We start from the raw sequence: 13,834 nt of genomic DNA on the forward strand, positions 1-13,834 counted from the left end.
GATTTTAATGTATCTTAATATGAGAAGCAAGACAAAGTTTAAACTAAAAGAATATTTGCTATGATGGGTTAGAGAATTTAAGCGTGTACTTGGTTGTCCTTAGGTGTGTTAAGAGTATTTGCATCAATATTCTTCATTCTGTAAAAAAACAGAAACAAAATGCAAAGAAATCCATATTTATAAATGATATGATGTTTACAATACTTTAAACTTATTAATAGAATATAACATTTTCATTTAATCTAAATGAAATTTTTTTCTCTTATGTATGCTGAATATTTGCTTTCATGTAATTATTTGCTTAGACATTTTGTATAATTATTTCTCTAATGATACAGCAAACTGAGTCAGCACATTATAGCTGAATCATAGTTCTGGCTCTTCTTTTTATTTATTGAATGAACAAACACTGTATTGTTAAAATTCCTTGTCCTTCAACTGAGCTTGCAAAAGAAGCTTATTTGTTAGATCTTGAATACTCTAAGAAATGTGTATCAAAGGTTTGAAATGATATACCTATTTTCAGTCTGATATTTTAAAAAATAGAAGGGAGCAAAATTATCCACATCTCAATAGTTGGCTCTCTGCTTATTCTCAGAGACCCCAGCCTCCTTTAAAAAATAATTTTAAGGGTTTCTTGTTTATTAAAATTTGGCATTGAATTTGTATAAAGTCTGAAGGCTGCAGCATGTTAGAATATTTTTGTCATTTAAGAACATATTCACTGTTTTGGTGTTTGGAGCACTGCCTCCAAGAGGTTCATAGCATTTGGTACGGAGTTCACGTATTTCTAGTCTACGGACCTACCCTATTGAGGCAAAAGCTTCATGATGCTCATGTATTTTTTTCTACTGCTATAATGCTCAGCAACGGTAATTAATTTTTTTTGAAAAAACTTTCCATGCCATTACAAATAAAACTGAGGCTTTTTTTGAAGGCTAGTAATTTGTACCTTTAAAGAGCCACATTATTTTGCTTTTGTCTCAGAATGTATTATGCTTCACAAGTATACTGTGACAGCCTGAATAGGAAAGGGGGGAGGGGACATTGTCTTCAGCTGGCATGCTGTTATCAGAGGGAATGTGTTTCTGGACACGAGATTTAGCATTCATTGGTTGTCTGAAGAAAGCTATTTCATCTGAGGATTGGACAAGAAGCTGCGTCAATTTGCTGCCCGTCTCCAAGGCACTGGTGATGCTGCCTTCACAAGCTGGCTAACGTCACGGCTCCATCACCCAGCGGGGTGTGGACTCTCTTTTTCTGTTCTTCTCTATTTAATTCTCTATTTGCTGCCTACTGCATTTCTTAATCTGTCTTCTGCCAAATGCTAACAGCATGATATTTTGCAATCATCTAGGTGAATACAAGAAAGACGAACTCCTAGAAGCTGCTAGGTAAGTGATTCCATTCATTTTAAGTGAGTATAATGCATGTAAGGGAGAAAAGGGGGAGGGCAGGTGGAGGACTATAAAAATTATAACATGTTATTGTCTCGCTTGAATTTTGCGCGATAATGCGGATAAGACCTTATACTCAATCTCCGTATACTTTATTTTACATGACTAGTTTATTAAATGATAGAGTTGTGCAACATGGTGAAGATTATAAGGTTAATTTTATTTGGAACATTTCTCAAGGTACCTGCAGACCTTAGTTGCCCAGCTTTTCGGAAGATCTTCTTGGGAGTATTTAAAAACCTATCTCTTCATTATTCTCTGAATATTTCTCTAGCAAAGCTTGACTGGGGAGTATAAAGTAAATGTTAAAATTCTCATCCATTTTCTTTTGTTCTTGGTCATTTATAATTTAATTAATTGGCTTTTTTCATCATTTTGTATGTATTTTTAAGTCCAGTGTTTTAGGTCACTTATCAAAATAAAGTTTGTAATTAAGAAGGTGACTCGATGCAGATAAATAAATAAAAATGTAGAAAGCTATATTATTAGAGATGTACCACTGATTGATGATTAACAGGAATTAATTAGGAATATGTTAATTTAATTCATCATACCAAAAGAGATTCATTGAGAGCCGTATATAAGAAATCAAAACAAACCCATATTATTTTCCTTCCGAAAAATGTCCATAAAGATTCATAAAAACTCCCTACTATCATAGGAATTGACTTACTACCTTTTTGCAGGAGTGGTAATGAAGAAAAACTAATGGCTTTACTGACTCCTCTAAATGTGAATTGCCACGCAAGTGATGGGCGAAAGGTAAGTTATTTAATATCTCCGTTCAACAATTTCTTCTTGCTTTATACTGAAAATTTTGAAGTTGGCATATATGTACATTTAACTATTTTTCCTGGCATCTTTTCACCATAAAATGAAACGCTGCGTATCTTGTTATTGGCAGTTGTGAGATATTCATAGAGCTGGTGAAGCATGGTTTTAAGCCTTTTCTCTTAAATGTCAGACACTGAAAGTTGTTTGTTAAATAGAACTGCAGCTTTGTCGGTGATTAAAATTATAGCAACATGTATTATTTTCTATGTATGATCATAGACATTGGAAATATTTGTTTATGTCCCATTTTACCTGTCTTTGTTAGGATATTTGCATTTTTGATTTCCTGTTTGGCAGAGGATGATTTGTTTGCTAGATACCAACAGTTTTTTCATTTAAAGCTGAGAAAATGCTAACAGTTTTTAGATATGCAACAGCATATCTGCTGCTCTTTTGTTTCTTATTTTTCTACTGGCTATGTTTTTATCATGGTATATTGAAAGAGAGTAGATTAAAAAGGAGAGAAATAGTCTGCACTAATTTACAGTTGTTACAAACGTAAGGTATATATAAAATGTATAGCTGGCATCTTTATTACATGCTCTGTATTCTTGCTGAATATAGGCTGAAATGTAACCCTTCACAGCCTTTGGTAATTGACTGCAAAGTTTTGCAGTGATTTCTCTAATAGATATCGAAAAACAAAGCACTCTGTATTGTAAAGCCTTGTTTAAAAATGACAGCTCATATTTTCATATTTAAGGATAGCTTTTGTATTTTAAAAGTGTAAAATATTTCTGAAGTTACACTGTAAATATTGAGAACATCATTTGTGTCTAGTATTTAAAGAATTCATTTCTTTGAAATTATTTTATAGTGAAAATGTGCTGTGGAAAATATCAGGCTGGAGGGTACACCCCGTAGATACCGTGTCTTTATAGTCCTCCACACAGTGTTCCCTTCCAGTGAAACCGGTATCGCAGTGGCAAGGAACTGAATGAGCCCTCCCCTCCGAATGTATGTTATCTGTTATTATAGGTGGTTTGTATATTATTTCACGTGGCCTACTGAGCGTCCAGTTTCTCTGGATAATTTAGGGACAGACTTCTACTTTAATGGAAGGTTAAATTATGCATATATCAAGCTATAAAGTAGCAGAGATTTACTCAGTATTTTTAATGACTTTTGGGAGATGTTTTTAAATGATAACTGCTCCTTTTTTTCCTTCAATTTTGAAGTTGCTTTGGGGATTTTAACATTCTTGAGCTACTTTGAGCTCCAGATTTTGTTTGGATCCTCTCAGTAAATAAAGTGACTTTTATCACAGTGCAGAAGAGGGCCTTCTTACTATGGTAAGTGTAGCTATGTCTTTAGCTAGAACTCGTCTGGAGCCCCGCCTACTCCGTTTTCCGTAGTCATTTTAATATTACAGACTTGCTGTGAGAGGACTCCAGCAGGAGTCGATTCCCACCCCTGCCTCCCATCATCACCCTCGTACCTCACCAGTCCCATTTGTAGCTGTAGCTCAGGAAGTCATAAGAATTAAGGAGCACGAACGCTGATAATTAACAAATTACCTCTTCTCCCTGCCTCACCCCCTGCCTAACTATATAAGCTCCTTTATTTTCCTTTCTGCCCAAAGGAGAATACACTTCCCTCATTCCTTTAGCTGGAACCAGTGGATTCCTTACCCAAATTCCTCTGGCTCCTTTTCTGTATTATTCTATGGCATTTACCACCGAGTTTGCTCCTCTGTTCGTCCATTAGCTCTTTGAATTTTGCACTGGACCAAGCCTGGTACCGTGCAGGTAGCCAGAATCTTAGGAGATGACTATGCTCCTTAATAGACATGATTTTATCCTCTGAGCGAAAAATCATCTGTGCTCTTTTCCATTTAGAAAATGAATTCACAAGTGTGTAAATAGGGGGTTTTATATTTTCTATTATTATATGTTACTACTAGTATTATTTTACTAATTTATTTTTGTTTATTATATCCTGAAGGAAAACTACATTTTAAAAACATGTTTCACAAATTATTATTTTGCTGTAGGATTCATACCATATAAGTAATGCAGTAATTCTCCAGAATGGGCTCCTATACTTTTTTAGATTATTAATTTGCTCCAATTAGATAGAAAAATAAAATTAGATGTAAACATTTATTAGGTTTTGGTGCTATGCATATAACATAAAAAAATAAGTCACAGTTGTGCATTAGTATGCAAAATGCAAATAAATTTTCATAATTAAAATTGAATTATGTTCATATTACCCTTATTTATAGCACAGAGTAGTCCTTATTAAATGTGCCAGCTACAATGGCACAGTGGCACACAAAGTGGCAAATATTCTGGCTAATGGAGATTGGGGTAAGATCCTTTAGTTGGTCTCAAGAAAATGTGTAAGGAAATCTAGTTGTGAAATTACAAGTCTGTCTTATGTATTTCATATTTTTTCAGGCCATTGTCCTGTGTTTATCTACAATTAGGAAATCAGATTGCATATTAACAAAAGGGTAAAGGAACTTTACATATATAGTAAGTTAGGTATATAAAGTTTTATTTCTTAAATTTGCATTTTAGAGCACAATACTGAATCAAACTTATTTTTAACGGGTTTCTAAATGACTGTATTAATGCTTCACTGAATCCGTGCTGGTCTCTGTTTTTACTATGATTCCTGGTTTGTAAATTTAAAAAGCCCTGATTTGTCCATTTAAAACTTGACATGGAAATGTCAATTCCATAATGGTTTTAGAAAAGAAATGTTCTTTATACGTTAACTGGTAGGTGTAGAATTTGCCTTGGATATATGCGGGGGTTTTAAACTACAGCGTTCCGCTTTAATGCAATACGTGGGGTTATACAATGACAATGTAACTTTTCAATAGCCTTTAATTCTAATACTGTCACTTGGTGATTATCTAATTAGGTAATAAATAAGTGGTTAATGTTTTTATTTCCCACAGACATTTGTTTTTCTAACCTGTAGAATTCTGAAAATAGTGAAGTACCAATAAGGTTTTAAGTAATTTATGTTGTTATTTTGCATGTAAATCAAAGTGGAGCTTGGCTACTCTAGAAATTTCCAGTTGTTTTTTCCCAAAAAAAAACCAAAGACAATATTTTTTTGTAATGTTTTGTTCTAAAATTCCACTTTTATACACTTACATACACATTCAAATGATGACCACTTTAGAAACATAGGGACATAGATAGAAGTTATTCTTCAATCTCCTACCCATTATGACTAGACAGAACATTCTACGGTTCCTTATTTTGAACTGCAGAGAAATGCAACTAAATTTTTCAAACAGATTATTCCCTTTCTAGAATTCTTTTTTCCTACGTTTACAAGCTTAGATTTGTAGTTCTTTAATCTCCCTTTACAGTATTTTCTGTTTATGTTTTATTAGCAATTAGCCAAATAATTGTTTACCTGTAACTTTAAGTTTACAGGTGGTCGTGGTCTCTTGTTTTTCAATATTGATTTTCATAGGGATGCCTTTATACAGTGAATAAAAAATAATTGAATACATCTCAGAATATTCCAGTACTCAACCCTCTTCAGAGTTCTTTTTGGTCCCCTTTGTGCCATTCCCCTTTCTTGTCTGCCTTATCCCCTTCCAAAATAAATGGTCTGCGGTCATCTCCTCCTTGTAATAAGGCCATAGAGTTGAGCATTACTGTGCTCATTCCTAAACAGGAGTATATACCTTTGCATGCATGTATGGTGCCTACCGTTGATATAATTGTATGTCACCAAATAATGAAAGTAACTCATATTTGGCTGGTAATTTCTGGTATTTCAGGCTTCTTTGTGTTCCTTTCACCCATTCAACCAGCACCCAGTACTTACAGCGTATAGGTCACTGTGCTAAGAGTCCTGGGAGATACATACGTGTTTACCGGTAGTGGTTTCCATGGATAGAATGATTAAGACATCATCCAGTATGAAACATTAAAAAAAAACCCGCCACGCTCCCTGTGGCTTCCTTTGTGGGGCACCTGAGTAGCTCACTCACTTACGCATCTGACTTCATCTCAGGTCATGATCTCACGGTTTGTAGGTTCGAGCTCCGCATCAGACTGCACTGGCAGTGTGGAGTCCGCTTTGGATTCTCCTTCTCTCCTCTCTCTCTGCCTCTCCCCTGCTCATTCCTTTTCTCTCTCTCTCTCAAGATAAATAAACAAACAACAAAAAAAAGACATTGTCCAGTATGTTGAAGCTAATTCTCTAAAAAATATATATATATGATTCCTTTTGCAGTGATACAATTAAAACATTTATCTATTTTTGAGAGACAGAGTGCAGGCAGGGGAGGGACAGAGAGAGAGGGAGACACAGAATCCGAAGCAGGCTCCAGGCTCTGAGCTGTCAGCACAGAGCCCGACACGGGGCTGGAACCCATGAACCGTAAGATCATGACCTGAGCTGAAGTCTGATGCTTAACCAACTGAGCTACCAGTTGATATGCTGTGATACAGTTATAAAGTGTAGATTTAAGGTGGGTGTTTGGCGGGGGTGGGGGAGGACATTTTAAAGCATTGGTTTTTAGATAATGGATCCTCTTCTCTAAGAAACCACAGATTTAGATGAACAGACAGTTGGAGAGCATGATTTAAACTCAGAAAGATTAACTGAAGGGTATCTTTAAATGTCACATTTCTACTGTGTAAATATTTGCTTCCATAAAACAGTTAATAAGGAGTAAAATTCTGGAAACAGAGAAAAGTGTTTAAAAACTATTTTTTAATAGAGATCAATCAGAAATAAAGTAGAATTTAATGCCATCCCTTGAAGATACCATAAAGAATTATTTAGTTGAAAGAGCAAATAGGCTTTAAGGTCAGACAGATTGGGTTCTCTTCTCTGTTGTTCCACTTTCTAAGTGTGGAAGTATGGCTCTGTAGTTTTCAATGCATTCATTTGTAAGTGGAGATAATCAGACTCATTCCACAAGGTAGTCGAGAGGATGAAGTGAAGTAATGTGATGACTTTATGCCATCGTAGTACTTAGTAGAACCTCAGTAAATTAGATTCCCTACTCCTTTGAAACATTTTTTTAGGCTTTTAGACATACTTAGAATGGACATATATATAGTTTTGAGTATTCCAACATTCCCCACTCCACCACGGATATTGTCTTTATTATCCAAGCTCCGTCCCAAATGTCATGTGAATATTTATGTTACCAGTTAGTCTATAAAGCATACGATTGAAATCATTCTTTAGGAGCTCAGTCTTCACCACCCTCCAAAAACATCACATTTAATAAATAAGTTTGTTTATATTAACAGTTTATAAATTCAGAAATGTGCTTTCGAGATCTATATAACCATCTTTAAGACTATATTTATGAAAAATTAATATCTGGCTGAAAATATTCAAATGAATAACAGTATTCATTTGAATTGCATAGAGCACATCCAGTGTAGCACAGAGAGAATATGGAAGGTTCGTGAACTTTCTTTGTACTTATATTGGAATGCTCAGGGTATGTACCTTTGTCATACTGTAGTATAGAATTTCTCCATATGCTTGGTTAACAGCTCCCTCCCTCACTGTTAAGTCTCCACCACGTATTATGTTTGACCAGGATTTAAACAGCCATTTATGTTAGATTATTGCTTTGATGACCCCTCAATGAAACCATGCCTCTCTTTATTTATGCTTTGGTGCAGTTCCCTCTTACACGGACTTGAGCTAAGCCCAGGACAGCTTTGATGCGTAAAATGGAGCAGAAGTGCGCTCTGCCACTTCCAGGACTAGCCTCCAAGGTGGCCCCACAGCTCGCTAGTTCTCTGCTTCTGGAATGCTCCCTCTTTGAACCCGGCTGCCATGCCATGAAGCAGCCCAGGCAGCCGTGCCGGGCCTCTAGCTAGAGACCCACTTGAGCTCAGGGAAGCCTCTAAACAGCTCATTGTGCAGGCATCATAGCCTCAGCTGAGCTCCCAGTTTAGCCTCCAGGTGACATTGGCCATCCCCAGCACCCCAGCCCATACCACACAGAGTAGAAGAACCACCCACATAAGCCACCAGCAGTTGGGGGGGGGGGGCGGTTACCTAGTAAAAGAAAACTGAAATACCCCTACCATAAGAAAATCTAACGCAGTGCTTGTTATCTACTGGGCAAGAAGATTGCATCTTTTCTCAGGTGGATTACTGAAAATTGCTGTTTCATAGCTGTGTGGAAAAGTAAGTGAAGATTTAAAGATAAATCTCCAAATATATTGATTTCTTTAGATTTAAAGATGATTTTGAATTTATATCTTATAAGATTATTTTCCCCCTCAGAATGCAAAAAAAGTAATTTCATGTACATCTTAGGTGGTCACACTATGGGGGAAAAAACAGGAATTTGAAGCTAGATGACCAAGTTTTAAGTTAAAATTATTCGTAGCTTTTAAGTTAAAATTACCATGAGGCAAGTTTTGTCATGCCTCTGACTTCTCCCATTTTTTAGCCTGTAAAATGAAGGATTTGGGCCACATGAGTTCTTAAATACCTTTCAACTCTAGGGGCAGCTGGGTGGCTCAGTCAGTTAAGCATCTCATGGTCTTGTAATTCGTGGGTTCAAGCTCCGTGTTGGGCTCTGTGCTGACGGCTCAGAGCCTGGAGCCTACTTCAGATTCTGTGTCTCCCTCTCTCTCTGCCCCTCTCCTATTTGTGCTCTGTCTCTCTCTCTCAAAATAAAAAAAAAAACAAAACATTAAAAAAAGAATACCTTTCACCTCTAACATTTTAAGATTATAATGTATTTTGTTATTTATTTCTTCATTAGAGCAGTAATTACCAGCAATACAGAATTGGATTATGTAAAGGTGTATGGAGTCACATTAGATAAGATACTCCTGGAATCTGGAATAAAGTCTATATAGAGCCTTTTTCCCCTTTAAGAAAGTGTTAGCATTGCCTGGGGCCCGGGCCTGGCTCTTGGTGGTCTTCAGTGGCCTTCAGGGGCCTTTATCATCCTCCTCTGTTCTTGGCAAATCTTGGCAGATGAAAGGTCATATCACTTTTTAATATCCAGCTTTTATGGACCATAGTTCAGATGTTACGTGGGATTACAGGAAGGTCAAAATGCATTAGGGAACTCTGCAAGTACTTTACGTTTAATTATATATCTAATCTAATCAGTTCTTTAAAGTATATCTTGCTGAGCAATGCATGTCTTGCTGTAATGCAAAAATCCCTTAGAGCAAGTTTTCTTGCCTACTTATGATGGAATATATTGTATAAAATCTTTATGCCTGTGTATATTCATTTTGTAACAATAAGGGCTTGAAAATGTCTTTTTTATTTTTCACTGGGGAATCGCTTCTACTAAAACAGTCTCTATTTTGTCAAGCATGACATTTCTACTGGTGAAGGTAATTAGTACCCATGCCAACTGTGCTCTGTTTCTCTCTGTGAGGAGAGAATTTTTAGTAGAAAGAGACCTGTGTTAAAAAGCAGGTGCTGGGGCGCCTGGGTGGCTCAGTCGGTTAAGCGTCCGACTTCGGCTCAGGTCATGATCTCACGGTTCGTGGGTTCGAGCCCCGCGTCAGGCTCTGTNCAGGTCATGATCTCACGGTTCGTGGGTTCGAGCCCCGCGTCAGGCTCTGTGCTGACAGCTAGCTCAGAGCCTGGAGCCTGCCTCAGATTCTGTGTTTCCCTCTCTCTCTGACCCTCCCCTGCTCACGCTGTCTCTCTCTCTCTCTCAGAAATAAATAAAACATTAAAAAAAATTTTTTTTAAAGCAGGTGCTAGTATAGGAGTTCATTTAAGCTCTGCTTAGGCACTCTTCTCACTTTGGTTTCTCCTACACTTGTTTCCAAAAGCATGTTTGCTGCAGTTTTCAGCATTAGACTGGTTACTGGCCGAGGGATAGAAAAAGAGTGAGTATTAAATCGTTTTGCTGTGAGTATGATTCATTACTACAATTTGAATTATAGGAGCCACTTTACAGAAGTGACACTTAAGTGTCATTTCTTTCAAATGGCAAGAGTCTAAGTTGAAAGTGCTCTTTTTGCCTCTACAAGTAAACCAAACCTTAGAGAGTACAGTGGATTACGGCTACAGCGTTAACCTGGGAAACCTCCATCTGGCAGAGTGGCAAGGGAATAGGTTCTGGAAAAAACACACAAAGTAGCTTCAGTGGTATCACTGATGCCCTCGTTCTGCACTTGAGTGGGATGGTGGGTAGTGTTATTAACATACCTTTCTGTATCTATTAGTACACACGGAAGACATTTAAAAATAGCCCTATAATGATTATGATTTGATATCATCTCTTTGGCTTAAAGTATTCAGTTAACATCGGTTAACAGAGTATTCAGAAAAAGTTCTTAAATCCTTTTGGTAGAGGGTGGACCTTAGTGGGTGAAAAGGCTTGCTTAGGGACAGAGAGAAGTGTGATTTCAGAAAGTTCGGGCTTGATGAGAAGCAGCCAAAACTGAAGAGTTAATTATGGACTTAAGAACTTCGAGACTGTATGTAGCTTTGAATTAGCATTATTAGGAACTGTGGTCTGGCCATCAGACAAAATCAATATAAACTGTTACTTGTTTTAATTCATTTTGTACCAGTTACCTGAAATCTTAGCTCAGGTTGCCATACCATAGACTGGGTGATTTAAATAACAAAAATTTTTTTCTCATAGTTCTGGAGGCTGGGAAGTCCAAGATCAAGGTGCCAGCATGGTCAGGTTCTCATGTGGGGCTCTCCTCTTGGCTTGGGGAGGGCAGCCTTCTTGCTGAAGGAGAAATTGAGCTCCTTGGGCACTAACCCCATCGTGAGGACCCCACTTCATTACCTTATCCAACCCTAACTACTCCTAAAGGTCCTGTCTTCAAATACCACCACATTAGGGTTAGGACTTCAGCATATGAATTTGCCAGGGTGGGTGTGGACCCAAAACACTCAGTCTGTAACACTTGGTTACTTTTGTGTCACTACCTTTAAAAAAGAAAAAAAAAGAAATGAAATACAGTAACGCTCAGGAATCCTACTTCCCTCCCCCCAATGCATATTCATCCATTTATTTACTTGCTCAATTAAATTAGAATTATAAAAGAAAATTTCTTGAAATATCAAGAATCCTCATAGTATTCTTTTTTTCAAAAGACTGTTTTCAGTGACTAATAAGAAAACATCTTTCTCTACTAAGAATAGCATCAGTAGTAAAACTTGAAAAACACTATGAATACCATGCATAATTGTTTGAAATGCGTATTTGGGTAGCCAAATTAGCAAATTTGAAAATAGACAAACTCTAAATATAAAATGTTTCATATATTGATTTTCCTTTTCTGAAGATAGTAACATGATAAAACCCTACTCTGAATACCATAAAAACACCCATTAAAGTCATCTCCCAGTTTCAGAGAGGGTTTCAGTACCTCTTAGAATTGGGGAAGGGGCTGCAGGCAGGGAACAGAACTACAGCTCTCTGCTCCTGGCTCCTTTTGGCTGCCATATTCACAAACGCAAACCCAGAAACAACAAGGACTTTATCGCTGAAGGAACTGTGAGGAATTCCTCCCAGTTTACACAGTTAAAATGACCGTTGAATGATCTAATGTGGAACGATACCCTCATACATAACCTTTAGATGCCAGTCAGTGTAACTTGTGTCCTGTTTGAAGAATAAGCCAACTTTCTATTGAACATTAGTTAGAATCTTTGATGTTTAGATTTAAAAACCCAAGATTGTAAATATTAATTGTAAAAAGGAATTCATGCGAGATTTGGGTTGTATGAAAACTTTCCTGTTTAAGGTATAAAACATCAGGTTAGTATCAGACATGAAACCTGCTTTCCATAAAGTCTGCCAGCTGTTTCTCATTAAACAATGCAAAATTAATGTTGCACCTTCTGAAGAGTGCTAAGCATTCTGTTTTTTCCTTCCTCCCATACAAACCCTATGAGAGGAAGCTAGAAACTCATTTTCATGCATACATTTCAATTCTGCTGAATCTGAGGCTGGTAAAGAGAAAAACAAATTTCTGGCTGTTGAAGAATCCCCTTGGAGTTTCCATGATGAGAACGTTAAGTTAAAATTGAATTAAGTTGGCATTCAGAGCTTTATTCTCACAAAGATTCCTCTGTGGATTTCCTGTTCTTTCTTGTATGCTCATTTCCTTTCCCCTCTCCTTCTCTTCCCAATGCGTGCACTAAAGATAGTCCTTTATATTCTCAATATAAAAATAAATTTATATTGTAAAAAGCAGCTGAAGTACAGAAACTTTGCTTTAGAATATATTTCAGAAATTCTACAAATTTCCAAATGCCTTAGATTCCTTCCTAAAGATGCCTACATATGCTTTGGTAGAATATCCTCTCTGATCCTGGAGAATATCAATCATATTTTACCTCTATTCATGTAGCTTATCTAGAATTCATAGAATCTTACTTGGAGGAGAACTTAAATGACAACTAATCCAGCTTCCCAGTACAGCTCTCGTCTTTGCTATAGGAACTCTGACAGATTGTCATCTGGCTCCACTTGAATACATTCCTAAAAAAGAGAGAGCTCACTCTCACTGGTTTGGATCAGCCCACATCTGATTTCGTGCTGAATTTCCAGTTCCACACATTAGGGAGGTACATTGACCAGCCCAAGGGTGACTAGGGGGGTAGTCAGGATATTATTCTGGAGAAATCAGTTGAGGCAACTGCAGGGGTTTAGTTCAAGAGACCAGATGACTATCTGTTAGGGTCTGTGGAAGAATCCTACACTAGGAAAGAGACAGGTAAACTGCCTTCTCCAATTTCAATTTTCTGTTACTCTTTCTTGTCCCCTAATATTTACTGTTTCAGATAACTTCTGTTGTTAAGAAGTCCTACGTTTCTGGGGTGCTTGTCCAGTGGTATGGTCACACTGTCATTATTGGTAAGGTTTCACATACAGTATCCTTTGGATCACAGCTGAAATAGCCAGAACGACCAAAGTGATCCCAGCCTACCAAGTTACCCTTCCACACTTAGCCATACTGGTCCATTTCTGGACATGCTGTCCAGAACCTGAGCACCCAGGCAGAGGAAAAGAAGGAAAGCAGAATGAGAGTTCTGAAGTCAGACTCCCAACTATTTTGATCTCCAACTCTGCTATTAACTTGCTGTATTAATCCTCCTCTTCCTCAGTTTACCCTTTTGTTGTATGGAGATAAGAATAGTTTCTAGCTCTGATCATTGTTGTGTAAAGTCAATGCAAGTAAATACAAGTTAATAAATATAATACGTTTTGAAGAGTTCTTGGTACATAGAAAGTACCCAGTAGATTTGAGCTGTCATTTTCAATAAACTACTTTGTATTTTCAAAATATTTTCATGTCTTCTGTTTCATTTTAGCCTGAAAATCACTCGGTGAGGAAACCAGTACTGTTGTCGCCCAACTCCACCTTTACAGAGACTGTGACTTAAAAACATTAATATGTTAAGCCCTCTTCGGTTGTAGGAGTGGTGTCATGTCTATTATTGAGAAGTCATAGTCATGGAACTCCAGGGTGGCTCAGTCGGTTAGGTGTCCAACTCTTGATTTTGGCCCAGGTCATGTTCTCATGGTTCATGAGTTGGAGCCCCACATCAGGCTCTGTGCTGATAGCACATAGCCTGCC

At 37.2% G+C, this 13,834-nt stretch overlaps 1 protein-coding gene across 1 annotated transcript in view; it reads left to right on the forward strand.

The window, feature by feature from the left end:
• The window catches only part of TNKS (tankyrase), a 211,365-nt gene that overhangs the window by 112,293 nt on the left and 85,238 nt on the right, over window positions 1–13,834 (forward strand). The window contains exons 4-5 of the mRNA XM_039220634.1: window positions 1,358–1,394; window positions 2,144–2,219. Coding sequence (XP_039076565.1) covers window positions 1,358–1,394; window positions 2,144–2,219 — 113 coding nt within the window. The remainder of the gene's footprint in view (window positions 1–1,357; window positions 1,395–2,143; window positions 2,220–13,834) is intronic.

Source organism: Hyaena hyaena, unplaced genomic scaffold (genome assembly GCF_003009895.1).
Source record: "Hyaena hyaena isolate Hyena2069 unplaced genomic scaffold, ASM300989v1 scaffold_17, whole genome shotgun sequence".
In the NCBI taxonomy this organism is placed as follows: domain Eukaryota; kingdom Metazoa; phylum Chordata; class Mammalia; order Carnivora; family Hyaenidae; genus Hyaena; species Hyaena hyaena.